Source organism: Triturus cristatus, chromosome 9 (genome assembly GCF_964204655.1).
Source record: "Triturus cristatus chromosome 9, aTriCri1.1, whole genome shotgun sequence".
Lineage (NCBI taxonomy): Eukaryota > Metazoa > Chordata > Amphibia > Caudata > Salamandridae > Triturus > Triturus cristatus.
The window spans coordinates 733,809,493-733,836,162 of NC_140592.1; the positions used below are offsets into that span (position 1 = coordinate 733,809,493).

Here is a 26,670-nt window from a genome sequence, read left to right on the forward strand (position 1 = left end):
TAAGTTGGCAGGGTATGCTCAGACGTGAGTCCCTTGCTCACTTTGCCACTGGATTCAAGCAAGCCTGGCTGAAATGCCAGAAACCGGTCCTAGGAAGCTTGTTTCCGGTCCAGGGAAGACATGGCTTGGCAGTTTGGGCTGGACTGTTCCCATGAGGCACAGGGTCAGACTGATTTGCATATGGCCATGTCTGAACTGGGGTGGCAGAGTGAGCTAAAGAACGGTGGTGGATTAAACCCAGATCAGTTGACTGGGGGTGAGCGCTTGCAATGTTCAACACTCCGTCCATCATTTCCTTTGGTTTTGCGCAACTTTGATAAACTCCTGCTACTTATTTATAGTAGAGAAAGTAGGCGAGGCTTTACAAAACCAGAAAGACTGAGAGTTTCCTTTCTCCTGGGAGAGCTGGAAGTTGCTACCTTTGTGCTTTAATTATTTAGCAAAGTTTGATTTCTCCAGTTGCCGATTTTCTTTGTGCACTTAAACAAGTGTTATCTGCGGCGCGTAAATGATTTCCAAGGAATAACGGGGGAAAAAATCAGTTGCGACCCTCTAAATTCTTTTATGCCAAACATCTTTAAGGCAAATGTTGCTTTCACCATGGTGAAGGGTAATAAGCGCAAGAAAACACACATCCAACTGCAATTTTTGAAATGAAAACAATGCTTCTCAGTACAGCAGAAATTACTATTTTTGCTTGTGCCATATTGGTGCAGCTCAAACCAATGAAAGCACACTGAGCTTATGCAAAATATCATAGTAACATTTAAAACACAACTACTATAAATGGTTCAGTGTCAAGGTCACAGGTTTCCATATTTAGTTAGAAATGCTAGTTTAGCCATGATTTTTGCCAACTAGTTTGCAAGGTTGGCACTTTTTATTATACACTGCTGATCTTCCGCAGTGTGTTGAAACCTAAGGTGAGTGGTAAAAAATAAACGTATTCATGTATGTTGATGACATTCTTTTTCGATCTCACCCCGGTTGGCCTCCAGAGTAAACTAAATTGTTATACAACTTGTTTGGAAAATTTGCATTTGTTAATGTTTCCAAAATAAATATTATGATCTTTGAACATTCATTCTCATTTAATCATTGCAAATGGTCTGTTGCTAATCATTCACTGAAAATAGTGACACAATATCACAATTTAAGGGTCTTAATCAGAAGCAGTCTTCCACAAAGGAATTTGCAAAAAGCAAAAGCCACAAGTGTGGCTATTGGTTTACATTGATGCTTTAGCTTTATAGACTTTCAAAAAATGTAAGCTCTTAAAATGTTGCACTACTCAGGTCACCAGAATTTTACTGTATACCTTTGACCTAAATCTATCTTTTATAGCACAATAACAATGTGGCTACTAATCTAGCAATAGATCTAGATTTGTGGAAGGACTAAACCATCTTTGAGGAATTGGATTTAAAAGAACAATCGAAATTCAAAAGTGCATAGATTTTTCCCTAATTATGGTCTAAAATGTTACCCTGAAGTAAATGTTGACATTTATGGTCATCGTTTTTATGTAAATTTCAAAACTGGAGACCTACAGATTGTGGATAAGTAGTGGACCAATTTATTTTCCTCCAGCCTTAGGACTGCAATCTTTGTTTCATTTGTCTTCAAGATTTGATGCATTCGCCCCATGCTAGCCAAACCAGAGACTGACTTGGCTCTGGATTTTTTTTACCAGTCAAAATTAATATTTCTTTTCAACTTTATATTTTAAAATTATTTTGATCTGTGAAATATTTCATTGTATTTCTGTGGAATATACAGTGTGTTAATACATAAATAAGAGTATTTCATATGAATGAATCCATACAATCCGTGAATAAATTTATTATATCAGATGGGAGAAAGACCTGACCCTTTTGTATTTCCACAGATTGAAAACCAATACAGTGTGTAATTGTTTTGTCAGGAATGCCCTTATCCAGTGGGGGGGCATTGTGGTAAATGTCAAAATGGCGTAACCATGTCTGGATGTCACCCTATAAATTCTCCAAGTAGGCACACCTTGATTGAAATATCAACAAATTTCCATGAAAGGTCTTGAACTTGCTTTTGTTTGATTGTTTAATTTCATTTGATTTAATTCCATGCTATTGTATTCATAGTACATGGTAACTCGTGTATTTCATTTCACATTTGTTCTGCCCAATGCATTTCGGGCTAAGCCCTTCTTCCGGGTGACTTTGATTCTGAAAGTATAAACAATGGTACATTTTGTAACCAAATGTGGACAACAACGTGTAAATACCATCACACGAAGCGTTATTAAAACAAATGGATGAACGACCGAACTCGGACCGTGTTGTCAAAATGGTAGCAGTTACAGTGTATTGGTGATTTTCGTTTTGTTAATGGTGCTCGAAATTGTGTGTTTGATCGAGGGAGTTCTTACGTGACTGTCAAACTCCTGAGCAAATGTGTACTGAAAAAGCTGTCTCCTGCGATTGTACGATTCACCGGTGTGTTAAAACCAAGGTGGTATGCTGAACTTTAGTGACATGCTAGATTTTCCCGTGTAGCTATTTTCTAACGGTGAGTTACTCCGTGAAGTGGTGCCTATGATGGATGGTTAGTAATTAAAATCAAGTGAGGGTAAAAAATTGTGTAAACGACTGACCTTTAAGGACAGTTAGTTTGTTCTAATAATGAAAAAGCTTTCATCAGGTAAACGCTGCGGTCCAAAGTTGACGAAGTAACCTGTGAATAAGTGGAGAGGTGTGGCTCACTGGTTAGAGGTGGCAGATCCGTAAGCAGAGAATCGGCCAGAGACCAGGGTTCAATTCCCGACGCGGCAGGGTCGTGGACCAGGGTCAAAAACGGACTCAATAATTCTCGCCTTGGTACCTACTCTAACCAGGAACACACTCGGCAACTCTGGGCATTAAGCTTGCCTCATCTCTACAACGGCCCCCCACAGACGCCGGGGATGCCTGGTTTCACCTTGGAGATACCCAGAAAGGGACCATCTCACAGGGATAGCCAGGACGGGTTCCCCAGCGGTCTACAGCGCCGGGACGCCCCGTTGCTGGGGCAGCTGTGCGCTTTACAAGTCTACAACATTTACATAAAGCGCAGTTATTACCGTGGTATCAAGATTGTGAAGAGTACCGAGGAGCGGAAGACCGCGTACTCGCTTACCGTCAACTGTTGTTCAGACGCGCCAATAATCTCCTTGTTCTGTGCGTTAGTATTCCATGTCACGCAGTGAACCGTATTCAAAAAAAGGTTCCGATCACGTGATTAATGAATAGTGAAGACGTACACCGAGTGTCGATTGTGCTCAACGAAACGAGTGAATAAGTGAAAAAAAGACGACGAAAATCGGATTAATGTGATCTATGCGGACAGTGTGCAATGAAGTGATGTGAAGGTGACAATTAATTCCGATTCTAAATCGGTAAGCAATCCGAAATGATTAGGTGCATGTCTCATAATACACAACATTTAGTATGACAATAAAACATGAATGCCCATATCTACGTGCTGATACAATATTTTCTGAAATAACTTAATAACATAAAACAATCGCCAATTAAACAGCATTTCAGAAGTGTGATATATCGTCGTCAATTTCGAAAAAAACAAATAAGTATAGAGGATATGTATAAATACAGATTTTAGACATCGTATGATGAATTAGCACATGTAAATACAGTCATGTGGCTCACTGTAATACTCTTGGTTTAGCACTATAAAAAACAACCAAGGTCCAAACGTTCCTTTAAACCTTTTGGTTGTAACGTCGACAGATGATGTATCCAAAAGGATTCTCTCCTTAGTAAGTGTTGTGAGTTATCTCTTCCAGGTAATAGTGGCACTTGTTCTAAGATACAGAAACGTAGCTGACTGGAGTTGTGCTTGAGTTCATTGAAATGTACAGCAACTGTAGATTTCACTTTTTTTAATCGTATATTACTTTTATGTTCAATTATACGTGGTTTTCTTTTTCTTTGTGTTTTACCAACATACACTAGTCCGCAAGGACATTTTAGCATGTAGATTACGTTGCTGCTATCACAAGTTCCTGTAACTTTGAGTTTGATGGAAGTACCTTTTGTAGGGGGAGATATTTCATTTCCCTTAATTATTGCATTACAATTGCCACAATTGTGGCATGGAAGAGTACCTCGATATAATGTGGCTTGTGTATCTGTTTTTTCTTTTAACAATTCTTTGAGGTTACGGGTGCGTAAGTATGCAAATCTTGGATTAGTTGAAAAAATACCTTTGAAATCTTACTCAAGTGCGAGTAGTGGCCAATGTTTTAGAATAGATTTCATAGCTTCTGCTCGAAAATTTGGAAACATACACGGACCTTTGTTCGTCGCATTTGGATTTTGAAGTTAATAGACTGCTCCTTTCCAACTTTTGTGCTCTTTCCATGGCGTTGTTTAATGTGGATTCGGGATATCCTCTCTGTTTAAATTTTTCCAAAGTGATTATTTTATGCTTGTTGTAAATTTACTCTGTGGAAGCGATTCTTTTAATCCGGAGAAGTTGTGAGAACGGTAGGTGTTTTTTATTATGATGGTTGGTGGAAACTTTTGAAATGTAGCAGATTGTTTCTGTCCGTTGGTTTATTAAATACGCTTGTTTTTAATGTGCCATTGTCATTTGTGATCAAAACGTCTAGAAAAGATATTTGATACCTGTTGATAGTAGATGTGAATTCAATCCTGTCATTGACTTTGTTCAGGTTTTGAATGGCTGTAGTTAGTGTGGTCTCTGAACCTTTCCAAAGAATAAAGATATCATCAATATATCTTTTATATAGGATAAGATGTTCGCTCCATTCCGGTTGCTGTAATATGTGGTCTAGTTCAAAGCGATACATGAAAATATTGGCATAGCAAGGTGTGGCACAGTTTCCCATAGATGTACCTGATGATTGTACGAAAAATTCTTTCTTCCATTGAAAATAACTGTGAAAAAGTGTAAAATGGAGTAACTCCATCAAAAATAGTTTTAGATCACTTTCTTTATCACTCTGTACCAAAAAACATTCCACTGCTGTTAAGCCTTAGTCATGTGGGATTGAAGTGTACAGTGACTTAACGTCGATCGTACTCATGATCATCTCTTTGGTGTAAAGTTCTTTATGATCTTCCAAAATGCTCAAAAAAATGAGTGGTATCTTTGATGTACGTTGACATGTTCTTGACGATGGTCTGTAAGTGCCTGTCGATGAATTTGCCTATGGGTTCATGTATGGAGTTGATCGTAGATACAGTAGGTCGGAATGGTGGTCGGGTATCATGCTTATGTATTTTAGGGATCAAATAAATATACGGAATGGCTGGGTTAATCTTTATCAGATATTCTTTCTCTTTTCCACTGATGGTACCACGGTCAATGGCGTTGTTAATGACTTGTGTCAGGATCTTTAAGAATTCGTGAGTGGGGCCTGTGTCTACTTTCATGTAGGTTTCAGTGTCGTTGACGTGTTCATCAACACTCTTTATATAAAAATCTCTATCTATGATTATAAGAGCTCCACCTTTGTCTGCTTGACGTATGTTTATTTCTTTTTTTGATGCCAATTGTTTTAAAGCTTGTCTTTCTTTTTGCGTGATATTGGTAGTTTTGGGTCTTAGTTGTTGTTTGAAAATTTGTTCAATGTCTTTAAGGATGACTTTTTCAAAAGCGTCAAGTACTTTATGACTGACTGGTGGTAAATATTTGCTTTTGTTTCTTAGTCCCATTAAAGTGTCTTGTTTTGGTGTATCTACTTTATCTGCTTTTTCCATTACGTTTGTGAAGAAATGTTTGTCGTAAAGATCGTAAAAACATGTACACACACATCTGTGTTTCAAAGATGTTGGAATGATACGTTGGCACAAACAAAGTTCCTTTCTGTATTTGAAATTCGGTGATATGTTGTTTGGAAATGTTTATGACTATGGTTTCTGGCTTCTCGTGTTCCTGGCTACTGGATCTGGAGTGTGTTTTCTTCTTGTTCCTACCCCTCCTGGTTCTTCCTGCTGTCCTATGCCTTGTTCGAAACAAGCATTGGCATAGCCAATAGGTCTCGCTTTTGGGACCTTCTAAGTATTTAGTTATGCAGCACAATATCCTTGGTGCAACAACAACTGTGGCATGGCTAAACACGTATAAGGTCCCAAAGGCGTGACCTATTGGCTATGCCAATGCTTGTTTGTTGTTAATTGCACCCTGCATGAGGTTGTAAGTCTAGCACATACTGCTACCTAGAACAGCACTTGTACGTCCGGAGAAAGAGAGATTGGGAAGATAAACAGGGAGGCGGTATCCGCTCCCACTGCAGCCCGGGCCACACTCAGAGGAAGGAAGCTGAAAGCGGTTGTAATTTCATCCTGAATCCTGAAAAACTTAACTTTTCTATCTTATATTAACCTAAAATACCTCATAATAGCAACGTTTCTTTAAGTTTTCTTTCACAGCTGTTTATTACTGATATGGCTTAGCACTTTGATGCACACTTGGGCCACGCCAATTCACATCCCCAAATGAACAAATAAATAGAGACATGAAGGCTGAGAGGGGCTACAGAAAGCAAGAGATTGATACAAGATATATCTGAGAAATTAGAGAAAGTTCGAGAGAAGAGTGTGAGAAAATGGGAAATAGAACGAGTGAAAAATACCTGAGAGATGCGAAGGGCGAATTGCAGGAGAGGGGAGAGAAAAAGAGCGCATCGAAAGAAGACAGATGAAGGGACAGAGATGGAGCGATAGATAAGAACACAGAATGGGTGCATAAATGAGTAGAGGGAAAGTAAGGAGAAGAAGATAGAAAGGAAAGAGAAGAAAAGCGATGGAGTGTGACAAACCGGGAGCACGAAAGGGAAAAAGAGAGTGAGTGAAAGCGGAATATAGACTTAGAAGAAGGAAATGGTTACCTTTATGTAGAACCATAGAAAGGAAGGCAGATTAAGGGGGCGTCAAGGTGGGGAAGAGGGGGCGGGAAGAAAAGAAAAGAGAGCGGGGAGTCGCGGGTGAAGGAAATAGATTAACGGATATCCCGAACTGAATGAGATGCCAAATACATCGGAAACGTTCGGCTTACTTCGGAGAAGTTCGCGCATTGGCTTGTATGGTTCCTCTGGGTTGCCGTCTCTTTCCGACCGGGGAAAGGAAAGAACACCGGCAGAGATGGGTGAGTGTTGATAGGGTACCTGGGGCGCTTGTATGCATGGAGGAGTCGGGAGAGAAGCGGGAGGTAATACATTAGATAATAAAGATAATACATTCTGCGCTCATCTTACAGAGAAAAAAGCGTGTAGAAATAGTGTCGGAGCATAGAGTAACTCCTGCCACCTGAAAGTCAACAGATGTTTGGAGGCCCCATTGTTAATTGGGCGCCGCGAGTAAACAACATTAGAGACAGGCTGCCCGAGCGTAAAGAGTGACTCCAGGCACCTGTAGGCCACCAAAATAAAATGTGCGATGTGAAAGAGTTCAGCAGCGGGAAAATCACGCTGGGAGAAACGCTTATAGACCAGACCCCAGAAAACCTATGCAGCAGCAGAGATTAGTTCACAACCATATGTGAGGGATCACACACACAGACAGCAAAGGGATTGAATCAAAAAGAATGCACAGTGGGTTGCTAACGTGTCTTGCCTCTCTCGGCGCGGCTCTCTGAATGAAACGCGAGCGCCCGAGGGGGAGGTGGGTATTTAGGAGCTGCACGTGAAAGGCAGGCACTTAATTAGTAATGCACGATTAGCACCTGTGGGCTAATTAGCTGGTCCGGGTGTACTGGAGCCCAGTGGCGGAGAAACCTATTACCCTCAATGCGTGGTGACTTGAGAAGCACCGATCACATGGAATGTTTTGATTTGTAGTCCAATTTGGGTTATGCCAAAGACAATCCACCTATTGCCCAAAAATGGTGGTTTTTAAAAGAACAAGCATTGGCCGCACGCGCGCCTCGCGCTTAAAGTTAAAAAAAACAAGACAAGCCCGGCGGAGTTTGGGGGCGGGGGAGCGAACCCTTTGAAGTGCTCCCAAAAAGCGGAGTGCATGGCGGCACCAAGCGCGTGATTGTGCGCGTGCTAGCAATGCAATCCGCTTTTTGGGAGCACTTTGAAATGCCCTTTTACAATAGTCTCGCTTTGCGATCGCTTACGCGATAGCAAGGCGAGACCTAAAAAGGGGTGACACTCGGTGTTTGTTGTCTCTGGTTGTCGGATGTAGAGGGGTCAGGCCTGTCCGACCTTGTGCTTGTAGTATTTGGAGGTGTTCGTTTCCTGTACTCGAAATCGTCTGATGACGTATCTTCAGAAGATCTGTCTGCGGTTGATTTCTGTTGTCGGCGACGCGCATATATATCAGCCCAGTTGTAGACTTCTCCTAATCTGTAATCCGTGGTATCTCTTCTAAATTTCCTGATTTTGCGCTCATTAATTTCTTTTGTGTAGATCTCCAATTGTTGATTAATATCTTTCAATACTTCATCCCATTCCTCTTTGTTTAGAGTTGTGCTGAGTTCTTGTTTGAGTAAGTTCACCTCTTTATTTAACTCCTCTATTAGTTTAGCCAATTCTTCGATAATTAGTAATATGAGATCCAATGAACATTTATTTAGTATGGCGAACCACTTTTCTGTGAAACGTGCATTATTTTTACAAAGTGTTAATTTGAGGGATATCCTTAAACCACAGGGGATACGTTGAGCCTTGTGGTACTTGATTAATGTGCTTGCGTGTAATCTATGGTTGACTATTCGTTTGGACATATACAGAAGTTGTTTGACATTCGATTGGGTGGATCCTGTACTAGTACTTATACTTTCAGTGTCCTCAATAAGGGAGTAGATACGGTGAGTATCTTCTTTAGTAAATAGAAAGGTTTCTGCTCGCTGATCTGTAGTGTGTGATATTTCTTGAAATTGCATGGCGGTTGTATGGGTGCGTATACCACTGGTGCTCAGAGACAGAAACCATGGAATCCAATTGGGGTGTGGTTTATCGCACTCCTAGGTATGTTCCATGTAATCTACTTCGTTTAGGTGGTGGGTGCCGTACTGGTAAACCCTTCTGGGCACAAGGGTAAATAACAAATGACAACAAGCGTTATCTCCCGTGAGAGTAATGTCTCCAAGTAGGCACACCTTGATTGAAATATCAACAAAATTCCATGAAAAGTCTTGAACTTGCTTTTGTTTGATTGTTTAAGTTCATTTGATTTAATTCCATGCTATTGTATTCATAGTACATGGTAACTTGTGTATTTCATTTCACATTTGTTCTGCCCAACGCATTTCGGGCTAAGCCCTTCTTCAGGGAACTGAATGCGACGAACAAAGGTCTGTGTTTGTTTCCAAATTTTCGAGCAGAAGCTATAAAATTAAGAAATCTTTTCTAAAACATTGGCCACTACTCGCACTTGAGTAAGATTTCAAAGGTATTTTTTCAACTAATCCAAGATTTGCATACTTACGCACCCGTAACCTCAAAGAATTGTTAAAAGTAAAAACAGATATACACAAGCCACATTATATCGAGGTACTCTTCCATGCCACAATTGTGGCAATTGTAATGCAATAATTAAGGGAAATGAAATATCTCCCCCTACAAAAGGTACTTCCATCAAACTCAAAGTTACAGGAACTTGTGATAGCAGCAACGTAATCTACATGCTAAAATGTCCTTGCGGACTAGTGTATGTTGGTAAAACACAAAGAAAAATAAAACCACGTATAATTGCACATAAAAGTAATATACGATTAAAAAACGTGAAATCTACAGTTGCTGTACATTTCAATGAACTCAATCACAACTCCAGTCAGCTACGTTTCTGTATCTTAGAACAAGTGCCACTATTACCTGGAAGAGATAACTCACAACACTTACTAAGGAGAGAATCATAGTCTGTCGACGTTACAACCAAAAGGTTTAAACGAACGTTTGGACCTTGGTTGTTTTTTATAGTGCTAAACCGAGAGTATTACAGTGAGCCACATGACTGTATTTACATGTGCTAATTCATCATACGGTGTCTAAAATCTGTATTTATACATATCCTCTATACTTATTTGTTTTTTCGGAATTGACGACGATATATCACACTTCTGAAATGCTGTTTAATTGGCGATTAATTGTTTTATGTTATTAGGTTATTTCAGAAAATATTGTATCAGCACGTAGATATGGGCATTCATGTTTTATCGTCATCCTAAATGTTGTGTATTATGAGACATGCACCTAATCATTTCGGATTGCTTTCCGATTTAGAATCGGAATTAATTGTCACCTTCACATCACTTCATTGCACACTGTCCGCATAGATCACATTAATCCGATTTTCGTCGTCTTTTTTTTCACTCGTTTCGTTTACCACAATCGACACTCGGTGTACGTCTTCACTATTCATTAATCACGTGATCGGAACCTTTTTTTGAATACGGTTCACTGTGTGACATGGAATACTAACGCACAGAACACTGAGATTATTGGCGTGTCTGAACAACAGTTGACGGTAAGCGAGTACGCGGTCTTCCGCTCCTCGTTACTCTTCACAATCTTGATACCACGGTAATAACGCGCTTTATTCACAGGTTACTTCGTCAACTTTGGACCGCAGCGTTTACCTGATGAAAGCTTTTTCATTATTAGAGCAAACTAACTGTCCTTAAAGGTCAGTCGTTTACACAATTTTTTACCCTCACTTGAGCTAGTTTTAATTACTAACCATCCATCATAGGCACCACTTCACGGACTAACTCACCGTTAGAAAATAGCTACATGGGAAAATCTAGCATGTCACTAAAGTTCAGCATACCACCTGGCTTTTAACACACAGGTGAATTGTTCAAACGCAGGAGACTGCTTTTTCAGTACACGTTTGCTCAGGAGTTTGACAGTCACGCAAGAACTCCCTCGATCAAACACAAAATTTCGAGCACCATTAACAAAACAAAAATCACCAATAAACTGTAACTGCTACCATTTTGACAACACGGTCCGAGTTCGGTCGTTCATCCATTTGTTTTACTAACGCTTCGTGTGATGGTATTTACACGTTGTTGTCCACATTTGGTTACAAAATGTACCATTGTTTATACTTTCAGAATCAAAGTCCCCTGAAGAAGGGCTTAGCCCGAAATGCATTGGGCAGAACAAATGTGAAATAAAATGCACGAGTTACCATGTACTATGAATATAATAGCATGGAATTAAATTAAATGAAATTAAACAATCAAACACAAGCAAGTTCAAGACTTTTCATGGAATTTTGTTGATATTTCAATCGAGATGTACCTACTTGGAGACGTTACTCTCACGGGAGATAACGCTTGTTGTCATTTGTTATTTACCCTTGCACCCAGAAGGGTTTACCAGTACGGCACCCACCACCTAAACGAAATAGATTACACGGAACATACCTAGGAGTGCGATAAACCACACCCCAATTGGATTCAATTGTTTCACCCTATAAATTCTAACAGAAATTAGAGGACACCCTATAGGCCCACTCAAGATTATTGCACAGGTCAAAGTTTCAGTGGTATCTATTTCAGAATATAATATGTTAATTTTATTTAGAGCTCATTACCCCCTACTTGCTATGTTCTAGTTCCCATGATGGAAACATCGAGTTGAGGGGGGCAGTTGTGCGTGTAAGGGCAGCAGTGAATGCCTGGGCACTGGGTATCTCCTTAAGCAGGACATCAGCAGCTCACAGGTGTCATACCGCCTACCTGTCCATGACACAGTTGAAGGCTCCTGCTCTGTGCTTGACTTAGTTAAGGAAGGAGCCATTTGGGAGGGTGTGTAGGTGGGGAAGGCAAGAGTGACACCGTTCAGCACAAGGGAGAGGTGGGTGTTGAAACACAAGCCAAAGACTTTGATCTCCGGGGAGGGTATGACGTGAGGCCTGAGGCACATATGCCAGGTGAAGGAGTTGCAAACAGCAGTGCAGTCGTTGAAAATTGCTATTTTAGTCATCTCTCCATTAGGAGTGAATGGCTTTTGTGCATGCTAATAAGGATTGGATGGAGGAATATGAAGGCTGACATGAAGCCTGGGAAGAATTTTCTGTATCATTTGCATAGCAGTTGAAGTTGAAACTGAATTACCTAATAAAAAAAGGCTAGGGGGGGCATGGTAGATAATGAGGAGGTGGAATGTGAAAAAGCCTTGCTATATACCACAGACGTGATTTTAGATATGAAATGTTGAGAGAAATCAGTTTGATTCTGTTGGCGTGTGAGGAAGAGATAAATGTGAGTGTTTGCTCACCAAAATAGCAGATTTAAGGTGTGGTAGTAAGTAGGTGCTAACTTTTTGATGTTTAGGAAAAGGAATCTCACTATCCTAATAGGAAGAAAAGGATGTGGTTGTTGTCTACGAGTTCAAAGAATATCTCCAATTGAGAGATGACGGTTCACTTCAGAAGTGTGGCAGTTAAGCATTGCAGAACTAGTGTCATAGGTGGAGCAATGTTATTACACACGGTGAAGGTATTCTAAGTAGCTAACGGTAGTGTGTGTGAAGTTATGTTGCAGACCCAAGGCTCAGCATTGACTATGGCTCACACATTGCTATTTCAGTAATCAAAAGTGATATCATGAGATGATAAACTGGGTGTTCTGGACGTTTATGTACAAGTCAGAGGGCCTGCTTGATAGTAACAAAGCAGTCTCTTGTTTGGAAGGGAGCTTCAAGGTGCTGTCTTGTTTTGGTTGCTTCTCAAAAGGTGCTCTTAGCTTTGAAGACTGATTCAATCTGCTCTTTTTTTGTTTAGGAAGTTGTCCCGAGACACACACGGGTTTTAAACAATACTTCCGGTCTTATTTTGTATGCTGTCTGGGAGTGCTTTATTCTTTTGGATACATTTGTTTTTTTGATCCGTTATCATATTTGGAATGCTGATTGAAGGTACTCTCGTTTGAGGTATTGACTTGTTGTGGTTTATGTTTTTAGGTCTGGTCTGAGACAGCGCTTTAGCGCTGCTCTGGCGAGACTTGTAGTAAGCGAGTTTTGGAAGTGCAAACAGTGGCTTTTCAGGCCTCCAAGTACAGTGCATGTGCGCCGTCCGGGTGCGCGCACCATTTGGAGGCCTGAAAGCACTCGTTTGCTTTCACTTTCGCGGGCCACACGGTCGCTTTGAAGTGTGATCGCGATCGCTATCACTTACATTTCGCGGGCGCTTTGAATACATTTGAATACAGGGCCGCTTTGATGTTTGATCGCGATCACTTTCACTTTCGCGCTTGTTGTTTTAGGTGACTTGTCCCTTCTTTCTTCATGCATGTGCTGTGATCAGACCCTCACCAGGGTTTATGGTTGGCTGACCCCACTCTGAGGAGGCTACATTTGTCCATGGTGCATTGACCTGGAGGTGACACTTCACCACGCTCCGGGAGATGCCGCAAGGTTAGATGGTCCCATGTTTAGACCATAGCAAGCACTCCATTGCAGGAGCGTGTTTTCATTGACATCGCTGGAAAACACGGGCTCCACTGCGTGTTTGAGATTAAATAGCTCTGGCTTCTGCCAAGCGAGCGCGGCGCCTAATTGCAGGCCCTCACTCACTGTACACTTTGTACATAGCTAAAGCTAAGCATCTTACAAAGAGGCGCTACCTCGTCACGCTAAATTCCTGTATAATGTAATATTTGTTAAAAATATATACATAACTGCATAGTTTGGGCCGGTCATGGACAACTTAAACAAATGCTTTGGATCTTGCCATGAAACACGCAAGGAGCATCAACATAATAATGTCCGTTAATGTTATTTAAAAAAATAAATAATGATTTCCTCAAAACCCCGCAACAAAAATAAAAACACCCTTTCCTAAAGAATTACCAAGCGCCAACAATTAAATAACTTATTTTTATTACACAAAAAAGCGTGTGCATTTTAAAACTAACTCCTTCGTTACAAAGAGAAAATAAAGTAATCTTTTAAATATAAGAATGCGCAAACCTCATACCCGCAAAACGGCATAACCCTTTTTTAGTACCAGAGATATGGAAAGTATAATGAAAACGAATGACCTCTCGAGCAAAAAATAAATAAATAAATACACACATTTTATCTGACTTGGACCTTATTGAAGAAAAACGATGACTGCGCCTTGAGCCTGCGTAGGTGGAGAACACGAGTTAGCCGCCCAGCAAAGACATTTCAGCCTTTCATGCTTTTTGGGGCAATATCTGAGTAATATTGTATCTTTACATATCTTTACAATAAATGTAAAGTACTTCGAGGAAAAAGTGATGGTTGGCGCTCTAAAACGATTTATTATTTATGTAAAAATTGGTAATTTATGTGAGTAAGTTTGATGAGAGGAACAGTCCCTGCTGTCTGCACCCAGAATGAATGCCTCTTTGCCTCACTCGATCTTTTTCCATGATTTGGCCTGTACCTGCCTCAATGGCCCATAATTTCAGGCGGGTGCGTGCTCTAACTCACATGTGTTTGAGTTAATTTAACCACAGATTATCTACAGTCAAAACCTCAGTATGCTTTTAATCGCTTTTAATTGCGCCCGGTGAAATTTGTTTTTCACGATTAACAGATTAACATAAACCTCACATAACGTGCAGGTGAAATCTCCGTTGCATGCACGCGCTGGAGGCGGGCAGCGGAAGCACTGCACCGGCAGGCGCGAGCCCTGTGTGCACCCGAGCCCCACTGTGGCACCCCGACTCACTTTGTGGCGCATTCTGTTTGTTGGGTGGGATTTTTGGTCTTTTAAGGGCTAGAAAAGAACGCTCCTGGTACAGAAATAAATACGATACAAAACTCCTGAGCACGCAGCCACGAGTGACAGATGAGAGATGGATCATTCCTCCACAGCCGGGTTCACCCTCATGGATAATTGGCTTAAATATTTATGCTCAAGGTTTGCTTAATATTGGACAATAGTTGGTGATCATATACATTATGACAACGACTTTAAAACGCTCCCCATAATTGGACGAGACCTGTATATTCAGTAACATATTCGCATTTATATATGTGCCTGTGCCAAAAATACTACTTTAATTGTGGTATAAACCAACGAACATTCTCTGCACACCGTAGGATTGCAGTGTAGTGATATTCATGTAGCGCTGCCTACCTCTGCCGAGGTTCAGAGGCGCTAATTTTAAAACAAGCATTTGCAAAGCAATAGGTCTCGCATTTATACGAGTTTGAGCTATTGGCATTGTAAATGACAATGCCTTTTATTTATGTTTTAAAAACCCACACATAAATAAAAGGCATTGCCATTTACAGTGCCAATAGCTCAAACTCTTAACAACTGCGAGACCTATTGCATTGCAAATGCTTGTTTGTGTGTGTGAACTAGGCTAATCTTTGGAAAATCCCCTCCGAGAGATGTGGCGTTTAGGATGTCACTGGAAGGTGTGTCCTTATTCTTCCTTGGAATGCAGTTTAAAGATGCTCTTTTCCTTTTATAGCTTCCTTAATAAGGGCTTTTGCCTTTCTTCTTTTCGTTTAGAGGCTGACTTGAGGTTGTTTTTCATTCGGTATGTTGGCACTGGGTCCTTTCTTATTTGTAATATTGCCTCCAGACGCTACTTTGTTCATGTAGCTGTTTCAGAGTTATTCTTTATTTGAGATTGTGCCTTGAGGCAAGCTTCTATCAAAGGTTCCCGTGACAGGCAACTGTACCAGTGTACCCATGGGGGCGTTTTCTTTCAACTGCTGTCCTAAAGTTCTTTATTGTTCAGGAGGCAGCCTCGAGTTGCTCTTTTGTTCATAGTACCGACATGTTGCTGCTGCTTCAAAATGTTTTCTTGTTTGAGATGCACTCTCTTGGTGATCTATAGCTTGAGATAGTGCTCCCTTGTTCGAGGGGATGATGTGCTATGTATAAAGCTTACGCCACCCAAGCTGCTGTCTTATTTATGAGCCTACCTCAACACGCTTTAGGACACAGGCTTCGGATGTCACTGTGTTTTGGACGGTGCCAAAAACCACTCTGTTGTCTGAAAGGCTCCCTTTAATGGTTCTCCTTCGCTCACATTTTAGGATTAAATAGAATATACAATGGATGCATGAGGTGGAATGGAGTGCAAATGAAGGGATTTTTTCGAAGCTCATGTGTCTGACCCATCTGGACATAACGTCCCCCACAGGAGCACAGACACTGTAGCACCAAGAGGCTACATGAGGGTACATACCACATGTTCATTGCCACGAAATATGTACCTATATCAGCCCAAGTGTTCCCTTGCAGAAAGCAACAATTATCTTTCACTTACACCAAGCCTGCCCTTCTTTCTCAGGTGTAAATCTGCATAGGAAGCAAGCCACCAACTACACGGAGGTGAGCAGTCTGTCCCGTGACCAGGAGGTCTGTGTAATGTGCTGGGGAGATGAGCAGGAGTCTGAGGTAAGGATACCCTACATTCTAGACGAATTTTCACTACCGAGGAAGTTAGCAACCCAAAATAGGACACCGACTTTACCACGCAGCCGAGACACATAGTGCCTTTACAACGTGGGCAATACAACAAACGTGTTGTTGCCACACATTTCTTGACCACACAAGTCTTTAAAACGACTTGCTTTAGGGAATGCATTGTTGGACTGGAACCCCAAATATGTGTGTTGGAATGTTGCCATTGGTGTCCATTGTGTGTCAAAAAGGCTAGCTGAAAAGTCTTCACCCTTATTGATTCTTGTCAGATGTGGAATGCACATCCATGTGTTTTTTCTCATCTCACATCGGACTATCTTTGATTTTTCTTTGCTTGTGTAAGTTTCTTGATTTCTCTCTGCTTGGTAGTGCTCACCGGTCCCTTCTCTACCTGTTAGTGCTTCCGGGTCCAGTCTTTGTGTCAATGTATATGGTGGTCCAGTCTCTGCTTTGGAGTGCTCGGTGCCTCTCTTTCTGCCCTTGAACATTTTTGGTCCCCTCTCTTGGATGGCTGCCAGCCCTGTCTGTCTCTGTGTAGTTGTTGGTACCGGAGGCTCTCCATCCCCCTCTCTGCCAAAGGGATGCTTGTCTGATCCCACTCTGCCAAAGGGACACTTGCTGGTCCCCCCTCTATTTGATTTATTTATTCATTTTTTTTCACCCCCCCCCTCTCCTTCTTTGACTCGGAGGGCTCCTGGGCCCAGTCTGGCACTTGTCTTCGCCATCTTTTACTTCATGTGATCATCAGTTCCCTCTTGATCCCTGCTTCTGAGCTCTTGGTGATCTCTTTCAGTCTCTGAGTGTTGACGATTGCTGTAGGTTTTATTTAGAGAAGTTGATGGTCCATTGACATCCCCTAAATCACAACTGACTACTCATTCTGACTACATTAGTTGGCTGTGAAGGTCTGTCCCTTTTACAGAGCAGATGTTGTCTCCACGTTTGCCCTCTTCCAGATGTCATGTAGTAGTAGTAATGCAGCCTCCTGATCCAGTTCTTTCAGCCTACCACTTCAGACAGGGTTTTCATCTTCTATTGTAGGTGCTCTTGGGCTGCCGAAATGGAACAGTGAAGGTTTTCAACACAGAAAAAGGCAAATACACAGAGTTCCGGGATTGTGCTGGCGGTGAGGGACCCTTCCGAGGATTGGCTGTCAATAACAGGTGGGTCTGGCAGGAGCAGCCAGGGTGTTGCCATGACTCCCTGCACACATTTGCTCCTAGCACAAGAGATCTTTGCATCTCGCTTAACCTGAGCTCTGTTCTTGTTATAGTAATTACAATACTTTATAATTGTACATTTTACCTTTTATTTGTTTTCAGTGCTCTTATCACATGTGTGGAGTCCGGTCTTCTCAAGGTATGGAGAGAAGCCGCTTCAGAAAATGTAAGTATGGCAACAGAAATTAAATCTGATTTGTTACATTTTTTGGGAATATAGCACTGGAAATAAGCAGCTGTACTTACGTTTTTTACATGCAGCATTCTCTTATAATTTCTTATCCCAAACCATATGCAGATGTGCCAGTCCAGATCAGACCTGATATATTGCATGCTCTGATATTCTAGAACGAAGAACTCAACACATATTTGCTGGTGCACCTTGATCCAGCTCTGCACCACCCTATGGCATTCAAGCTATCAGAACCACACCTAATTCTGCCATTGAATATCTTTTCTGACCCATGGCGCTCTCTGCAAATCCAAGTACTAGACCCCACACGACAATCGTCCGACACACCACATCTATTCCCTCTAAGATTCTTTGGCATCCTAGCACTGGGGCACACACACTTTTCAGCTAGTTCATCTCAGTAATTTCCCAGTATACTCCTTCTATGCCAGTTCTACAAGCCTTTGCTGAACTGTGCCAGTGCACACAAGTCCTACCCTTCAGTGTTCACTGATATTCCAGCACTGGAAACCACAGACCTTTGTGACTGCACACCAGTCCTGACATTCACCCCTCTGTTCTAACACACTGGGAACAAACACATTCTTTTGTGGTAATCTTCATTCGTTAATGTAATCCTCTCATGGTTCCACCTGCAGGTAGAGGTAAATGTTGGCCCTGGAATCTATAAGATGCGTCAGAACCCATGCAAACCTCACTGTGTGTCTACTGGAGGAAAGGAGAACTGCCTAAAAGTTTGGGACCTGGAGAATCCACAGAACCCCATATTCAAAGCCAAGAATGTGAGTGCTGCACCCGTGATGATTGCTGTATATCCATTCCAGAGCACTGCTGTGTACCTCTGAGCCCAGTAAACCTGTCACACAGATCCAAGACTTGTCCTTCACCCCTGAACTAGCAAGTCCAATATCATTGAGAGGAGACCTTTAATCTGCTACTGCTCCCTATATACTCCTGGTGCCTCTACCAAAATTGGGTGCTCTCTCACTTTAATTTTATTTTTCCTTTGTCTTTCTTCTTTTGCATTTCATACCGTTTCTCTTTCTTGTCCTTGTGTCTATCTGCTGTGTCCTTTTTAGCTCTCAGCTAAAGACTGTTTTAGCACCAGATCTGCCATTTCCAATATACATAGAGGGGGCTTTGGGTCAGCTCCTTGCTCATGATTAGTTGGGTATGTCGTCTGTCTCGCGTGTCTCCTCTTGCTTTGATGGCTCTCCTCCCCATTTTTGTTTGTCCTGTCACCAAGCATTTTGTCTCAGTATTCGATTAGTTGGCTTGTATCCATTCACTGCTGACATGCTTGTTTTCAGAAAACTGCTTTTTAGAAATGTTTTCCCTATCTTAGCTATAGGCAGGCATCCATTTTAAAATGAGATATTATCCATTTCAGGATGGCTTCCCACGTGTGTACATGCGTGGCAGGCACAAAGAAATGGGTTTGTATTATTTGGACAAACTCATTCAGATATGGCTGCTGCAAAGGTGCACTTATCCTCTACAGCTATCTTTAAATGGGATTGTTCAAACATTACACATGCATTCAAAGATGGCTGCCGTGGTTACGCCCACCTCCATGGTGGCCATGTTCAAAGGCATTTGTAATGTTTAACGTACCCATTTCAAGATGGCTGATGCAGATTCAAGCTCATTCCCGCTGGCTAACAACAAAAAAAAAGCTCTAGAAGAGCCGATAAGTTTCACTTGAAAGACATACTAGCTTTGTCAACACTTGGTTTTCAAATGAAGCCATGCTGAACAAATACCTGGAATTAGCACTACAGCTAGAATGAGTTTCATCCTAGGAAAATCATATGAATGTCTCTTAACAAAAATGTTACTGTACAGCTCTCACCTTAGCAATATGTGCCTTTTAAAAGCAGCAGTACAGCTTCATGTTTTTTTTTTTTTTTAACGAAGGGCTGTTGGCTCCAAATTTCTGCCAGGCTACCTATTTCATTTCTTTGCACCAGCACACACTTTTTCATTTTATTTTACTCTTAATTTATCATTGTAACATGACCATATGCTGTGTTTAAACATTACATTAAAAATGGCCTATGCATGTCAAGGTGCATTGACATCCACCAGTATCCATCCTGGAAACCCTTTTCTGTAATACAAAACCCATTGCAAGACTGGCTATGTGTGCATCATGATGAATGCATTTGCATGCACCTGCCAGTCGAAAAACATTGACCAAGCAATTAACTCGGCCCTTTAGAGTGGAGACCTATTGGCTTCACCAATACTTGTTTCTTCTTCCTGTACATCGATCTATTCTCCCTCCGCCATTTTGCTGCTTCTTTCTGCTTCTTTGTCTTTTCTCCCTCCACCTCTCTGACTTGTCTCATCAGCCTCTTCTCTCCTGCTCCCCTGTTTCATCTGCTTCTTCTCCCTGCTCTCTTCTCCCTGCACTCCCTCAAGCACCCTTTTGACCTTGGAGCACACAGTTGGGACTAGGGATGCAAGAACAGATTTTAAAGGCAGATCTTGAGTGTTCAGGCACACTTATCAGCCCAGGGTAACTTTATCTTTGAGTAAATATTTTTTTAAGAGATTGTGTATAAAAATGTATAAAAGCCAATGTGACGGAATCTACAAACCTAAAGTTATTCAAAATTGCCGCAATTAGGCACATGCCCGTTTAACATGATAGTTCAGATTTTATACACATTGTATTGTCCACAGAGCCTACAACAGGGGAGAATGAATACTTGCTATCATTGTAATGTGCAATACAAATTTAGGCCAAGAGTCAACAAGACTAGGCTTTAAGTGATCACCTGATCCCTCACCTTACAAACTAGAACAGCTTGTAGATCTTTCAGAGTACAGTAACTCGCTCTGGTTAAACGAATCCCTCAGAAAAATTTAATATCCACTAGCCATAAGAACCAAACTTGCATCAGGGGAAGGACCACTGTCACGGGCAAGGTAGAAGGTTATAAGACCCAAACTCACACTGAGAACCGCCATGCTGGGGCAACCTATGACACACTCGACATTCACTCTGGCTAGGTTGATCGGTCACAAGACTCGCCGTCCCATACACCCTTATTAAAAATCTGCAAAGGATAACCAACACCCTATAAACTATTCGGCCCCACTGTATGTGGTTCAGGATACAATTTTCTCCTGAAAGAAATTTACGCTCAATGAATCACTATCTTCAGACCGAAGTCTGGACTAAGAGCTATGGGGCTAAGTAATTGACAGACCTTGCAATATACACATACCAAATAACATAGCAGATGAACATCATACAGGACTGTTTCTAGGCTCGTGTGACATGGACAAAACAATGTGACTCATTCTAAAATGTATAAGAGCCTCTGCTTTTCTAACTATTGATGAGTTTTGACATCTGTGAGAAAGTACCCTCAGAACTGAGAGCGGTCTCTCTGGTTCGGAGAATAGGTTTTCCATGGCAAACTCCTTTTTCTAGTTCCTCTGTATGGCAACACAAAACTCTGAGGGACTACTGGGCAAAAGAAAGGAAGCAGTATTTTGGAACCTCGCTCCAACAGCAAAGCTCTCCAGCCCCAGGAATGATCCTGGAAGGGTATTTATGCTCCTGCTTATCTGTATATGAAGATAATCTTCTGCAGCTCAGGGCTACCTCCACATTGCTATTTCTCCCAGTAGCTCTTTAGAGTTAAGGATTGTCTGCTATACGTTAACCCATCATGCAGCCACAAGACTTTCCTCACATTCAGTCTGGCTCTAAACTTGAAGGTGCAAGTGATATGAGGCGGTTCATCAAACCGATCTACAGCCTCAATACCTTTCTTATACTAACCTTATCTTTGGGGGTGGGTGTCTAGGGAGTGTGAAGCACTACATGAAGCCAGTCTACTGCTAACCCCATATACACCATGTTTATGCCCCCACATGTCCTGGAATATCTTTTGCAGACTGCAGTCTCAATTCCTATGATGCTTGTAAGCTGCCAGGCTGTGTTTTCACAGAGATTGTTCTCTTGCTATGTAGAAGATCTGTGTGTGTGGGGGGGCCTGCCCTGCCCAGTTTAGTGCTCCTTCCTCTTGCACAGATACCGTGAAAACATCTAGATAGGGAGTCAATAAAACCTCTGCTGTTTAGCTTGGTGTTAAAAATGGGTGCCTCTGGTTTCTTTGTCTACTTCATGGTCAAAAATCCTTACGCTTTAAAACAGGAAGGATTTTTACTATCTTCTGTCCATTTTGTTGTAAAGGCCCATATTGAGATACAGGAGTACAGGTGGTGGTCATATTGCTTAATAACTGCAGTATGGACAAACCATGTGACTAGAAGCAGTGTCCCTCTCCTTCAAGGGTTAACTCAAAATCACCATTGCCACTAAAATGAAAAACAATGTTGACTGCATTTCACTCTGCTGACACCCAGGTGATATGGGGGAACTTCATAGCTCACCACTGCTTACCCATATAGTCCAAAACCCTGTTCTGACACAATCCTCATTATCGAGTTCAAGTATTGTGTTTACTTTCAGCCCTCTGCAAATTGACACCCCATTGAAATCCTTCAGGTGCAGTTTCCGAATATTCAGATCTTCCATCACACCTTTGCCAAGCCAAGTGAAGTGGTACTTAAGGCCCACTTTGCTTCCACTAATCCAATGGATCGGACATGACCCCGTCAGATTCCTCTTTGTTGCAAAGTTTAAAGGACTCAGCGTGGGACAGAACTTGAACAGTGCCACTTTTTTTTTTTTTGCTCTGCAGATATTGCCAGTCTATTGAAAAACTTTCACCATTGTTTGTGTCTACCCTGATGTCCATTTTATTTTGTTAAATTCCATACTCAAGAAACACATGGGTTTTGAGATCTACCTTCTTAATTGCCATTGGTATGCCCAACCTGTCTTCCATCTGTGAAATCTGCAACCGGTGTTGCACTGTCTGCACCCTAGTTAATGGAAGACCCAATCTAGTCCCCTCTTGCATTCACAACCCCGCTCAAAAAATGGCCTTAAATGTTTGAACACTTCATTTGAGTTGTTCTTAGTAAATAAACCCTCCATTGTAAAACTTAACAACTGATAATTCTCTAGGTGTAGTAGCAGCAGTCTGAATCCTTATTTTTAGATTTGCCTTAGCCAATAAGGCTCTTTTTCCCTTTGCACGCCCCATCTCAACTGTAATGGTAAATGAAAGCCACTGAACAAATCCCTTAATCAAGAAAAAAAACCTTCACACACTTAATCTCTGTCAGTGAGAGGTCATGAATCATGCAAAAGTTGCCCAGTTCTTCCTTGGCCGCAAAAGCAGAAAGTGACACCTTCCAATCCCCTGGTGAGGATGAGAGGTAAAGGGCCCACTGCTACTCCATCTTTTTTCCTTTCCACACTTTGCTTCCAGAAAAGAGGCAATTTTTCCAGTTGGTGTCAGCCACAACATTTGATTCTCTGCATATCAAATTTTGAAGCTCTCTGGCAAGTTTGACTCTAAAACATGTGGTTGCTACAGGGAAATTCCCTCAGTGCACTACACAACCTTGAATAATGATATAAGCAGGAACCCATGAGCTGCCTTAGTTGAAGGACTTGGCATAAGACGATGCACTAAAATCCTGGGTCCCCCTATTAGGTGACCTATTAAGGTGCTGTTTCTGTCAGGATGCTCCTACTTTCAAGTATTCCCACCTCCACACAAAGTACATACAAAGCCAAACTACACCTGTGTATTTGTCTTGAATATTGCCCATCAACTGATCAGGGCAGTTCCTTTTCCTTACTCTAATTGATTTTCTTACCTCTAACCACCTCTTTACTGATTTAATCCCCTCTACCTCCATAATTTTGGCTTTTTTTGTTGTGGAGTTAAATTCAGAGGGCTGGTAGGCCGCTTTGTCTGTTTTTAGACATGATTTATGGAGTTTTTATTTCTCCCGTGACATCTTGATAATTTAAATGCACCACTCTTACGCTGATCATGCACCTTGTTCATTTACTATTGGTATTCAAATAGCTTCTTAGACAAATAGGGATGCTTCTCATGCAAGTTTGTAGCCATTATCCCCCAACTATAGGCCAGTTTTTTGTGAACCTGGCTATCATGCAGCACCATATCTTCCCATCTTTGTTAATTCGTGTCTCGATAATTATCATGCATTTTCTCATGCCTCCCGTGACACTTGTTTTGAACATGGAGAAATATGTCCAGATGCTCAGAAGCCACGCCAATTTTGACCAGGCCAATCAATTACCTCATCAAGTAATCTTCCCTAAAATTCTACCTGCTCTTGACTCCAATTTACTGCCTGCAGCTTACCATGAAGAAAGCCCCTCCTTTGCTCTGTCTCATTGTCTTTTGAAGCATCTTGCACTTCCATGAGTTTCTTAACTTTTAGGCTTGGATCCTGTGACCTTAGCTCTGCCTCCCAAAGTCGACACATATTCAGCTTGTTATATTTGCCACCATTGCAACATCTTCCGCCACGAGTTGGCAAACTAGTTACCCTAGCCTTTTCTCACATTCTGAGACTCTCCTGTCACTTTTTCCTGTGATACATCCCTATAATCTAACTAAAGCGAGGCCCAGGTGCTATACCCCTTGCTAACTCGCTCATTTAGCTGCTCTAATGTGCTCTATTGGGGGCATTCCAGGCATACCCTATTCTGTGTAGTCCTGCTCTCCTGATGCTCTCGGTGGTCACTGTTTGTTGCATCACTGTACTATGCTTTTATATAGCTGCTGTCAACTAATCCATGCTGGCCTTCCTCATCATTCCACATTTTTCATTTTCTGGAACTTCTTATGCATTGCTTAGCGCCTTTTATAACTGATCTTGTCCCTTCCTAGCAGGGCGAGGAAATGTGCTGCGCCGCACAAACTTATTTGTACCCAGAAGATAAAGAACCAATGTACAGGTTGAACAATAACTTATACATCATAATAGTGTTAGCTAGTGCTTTGCCATGTGACCTGTAAAATAATGAATGTCCTGAAATATGTGCAATGGCAGATTAATCTAATACACCACCTATTATAACTAGTTTACCCCAGATGTTAAAAGAAAACTCCCCATTCTGAAATAGAAGTTTCAGATTCAACAGACCAATAAACCTGAGGACTATGCAAGAAAAAAACGTGTGTGTGCTGTAAGCATGTTACCTCTCTGTTATTTAGCAGCTCCCTCCTGTTAACTCACTCTTCTCCCCACCAATTTAACCCGCCCATATTTTATTCTCCCTGGTTAACTTCCAACTGCACTCCCAAAATATTTTACATGGAAAAGGAGGGCAAGCATTCTGTTACACAGTAGCTTATTGCTCACCATGTTGAATGATGTGAATGTGCTTTAAGCATAGTAATTGATCAGCAAATAAGTAGAAGTGGAAGTCTGGTTGCCTTAGACCAGTGGTAAATCTCATGAAAAATATTCTCCTGCATTATGAATTTTGATGGACAAATTCTTTGATGCAGTGTATTTGTTAGCCATTATGTCTCCCGCAGCAGGGTGTAGAATTATATTTCCCCTGACTCGCTAGAATTATTTACCCTGTGATATTTTTCCAATATGTATGATTCCTCTGTTACCACAGACCTGTTCTGCTGTGCATTGGAGCAGAATGTGACTTTGTAAAAGTGTGTAACAGACTATTCCAACATCTTCTGCAAAGGAGTGATTTCTGAGTACTTAAGCGGATTTTAAAGTATAGGACAGTTTAACCAAACAAGCCTTCTAACTTTAAAACATGAGGCTTTTACGTTAGGACTTCTGTAAAAGCACCAAATACATGACTAAAGTTGTATTTTGAAGCTGATATAGAGTCAGCAATACAGGCTTTAAAATGCATAATGCAATACCGCATTTACAAACTTCCTGTGCAGTGATCCTTCCCAGTCTCCCATTGGACCCTGTTGTTTAGTGAGCCACCTTTTCATTTAGCCATGCACACAACTATGTCCTTAACTCACAAAGGCAAACACGAGTGGCAATAGCTGAGGCTAGCATTGTCAATTATGTTCCAGGTTTTAGGAGAGATTGTATGCTACATATATTTCAGTCTGCCCCTACAAGACTGTCCTCATATCGACTGTAGTAAACTGGGCTGCTTGCAGGTGGCACGCATTTTGAACTGCTAGGTGCTGTGGTAATTGATATGAGTGTGTGCTGGGTTCTGCTAACCAGGCCCAGCACAAGTGCTCTTTCCCTTTAACTGTAAATGTGGATCGGTACACCCAATTGGCAAGTACTTTTAACCCCTGCAAGGCTCTAGTATAAGGTACCAGGGATGTGCAAGGAGTACCAGAGCTGCAGCACTTATTGTGCCACCCTGAGTGGCCCGGGTAAAACCGAAATCTGCAGGTCTGCCATGTCAGCCCTGCATGAGGAGCTTGCCTGCTTGAGTTCGATCCTGCACACACCATGTGTAATAGGGTCACCACACTGCATTTAATCTGTCAGTCACCCCTAAGGCAGGCCTCCCCCCGGCACTGTTTTTCGTGGACAGACCAGAAATTAGCTATGCAGTAGCCGTCCACCCCCCACAAGGCTGACCACACCTCTAGGGGCTGGCAGCTGAGGTATACGGCCGAGGATGGTTCTGGTTATCTTCAGTTTTGGCTTAGAAACAGGTTCTGACTAGTGTTAGTGACATACACCCACAGGATGTCACTACTGAGGCAGATTAGCCGCAGGACCAGATGCCCATTGGCTACTGGTCCTCACAACTACTAACACCCTCTAAATCTAGGATTCAAGGGACACCCCAGACACAAGAACCTCAGATTGGACGTGATACCAAGAAAAAAACAGTTTCCATGACAAGGCAGGATTCCACGTAGATAGGGGATAAGCTCTGCACCTGTGGCAGCCACCTTGCACTCGCTGGATTTCGACTAGACCAGGGCAAGAGACCGGTTCCAAAAGG

The 26,670-nt window shown here is 41.7% G+C and overlaps 1 protein-coding gene across 1 annotated transcript in view; it reads left to right on the top strand.

The window, feature by feature from the left end:
• WDR74 (WD repeat domain 74) overlaps positions 1 to 26,670 on the top strand; it is a 57,609-nt gene that overhangs the window by 12,322 nt on the left and 18,617 nt on the right. The window contains exons 2-5 of the mRNA XM_085625967.1: positions 16,246 to 16,352; positions 17,421 to 17,542; positions 17,702 to 17,765; positions 18,431 to 18,574. Coding sequence (XP_085482093.1) covers positions 16,246 to 16,352; positions 17,421 to 17,542; positions 17,702 to 17,765; positions 18,431 to 18,574 — 437 coding nt within the window. The remainder of the gene's footprint in view (positions 1 to 16,245; positions 16,353 to 17,420; positions 17,543 to 17,701; positions 17,766 to 18,430; positions 18,575 to 26,670) is intronic.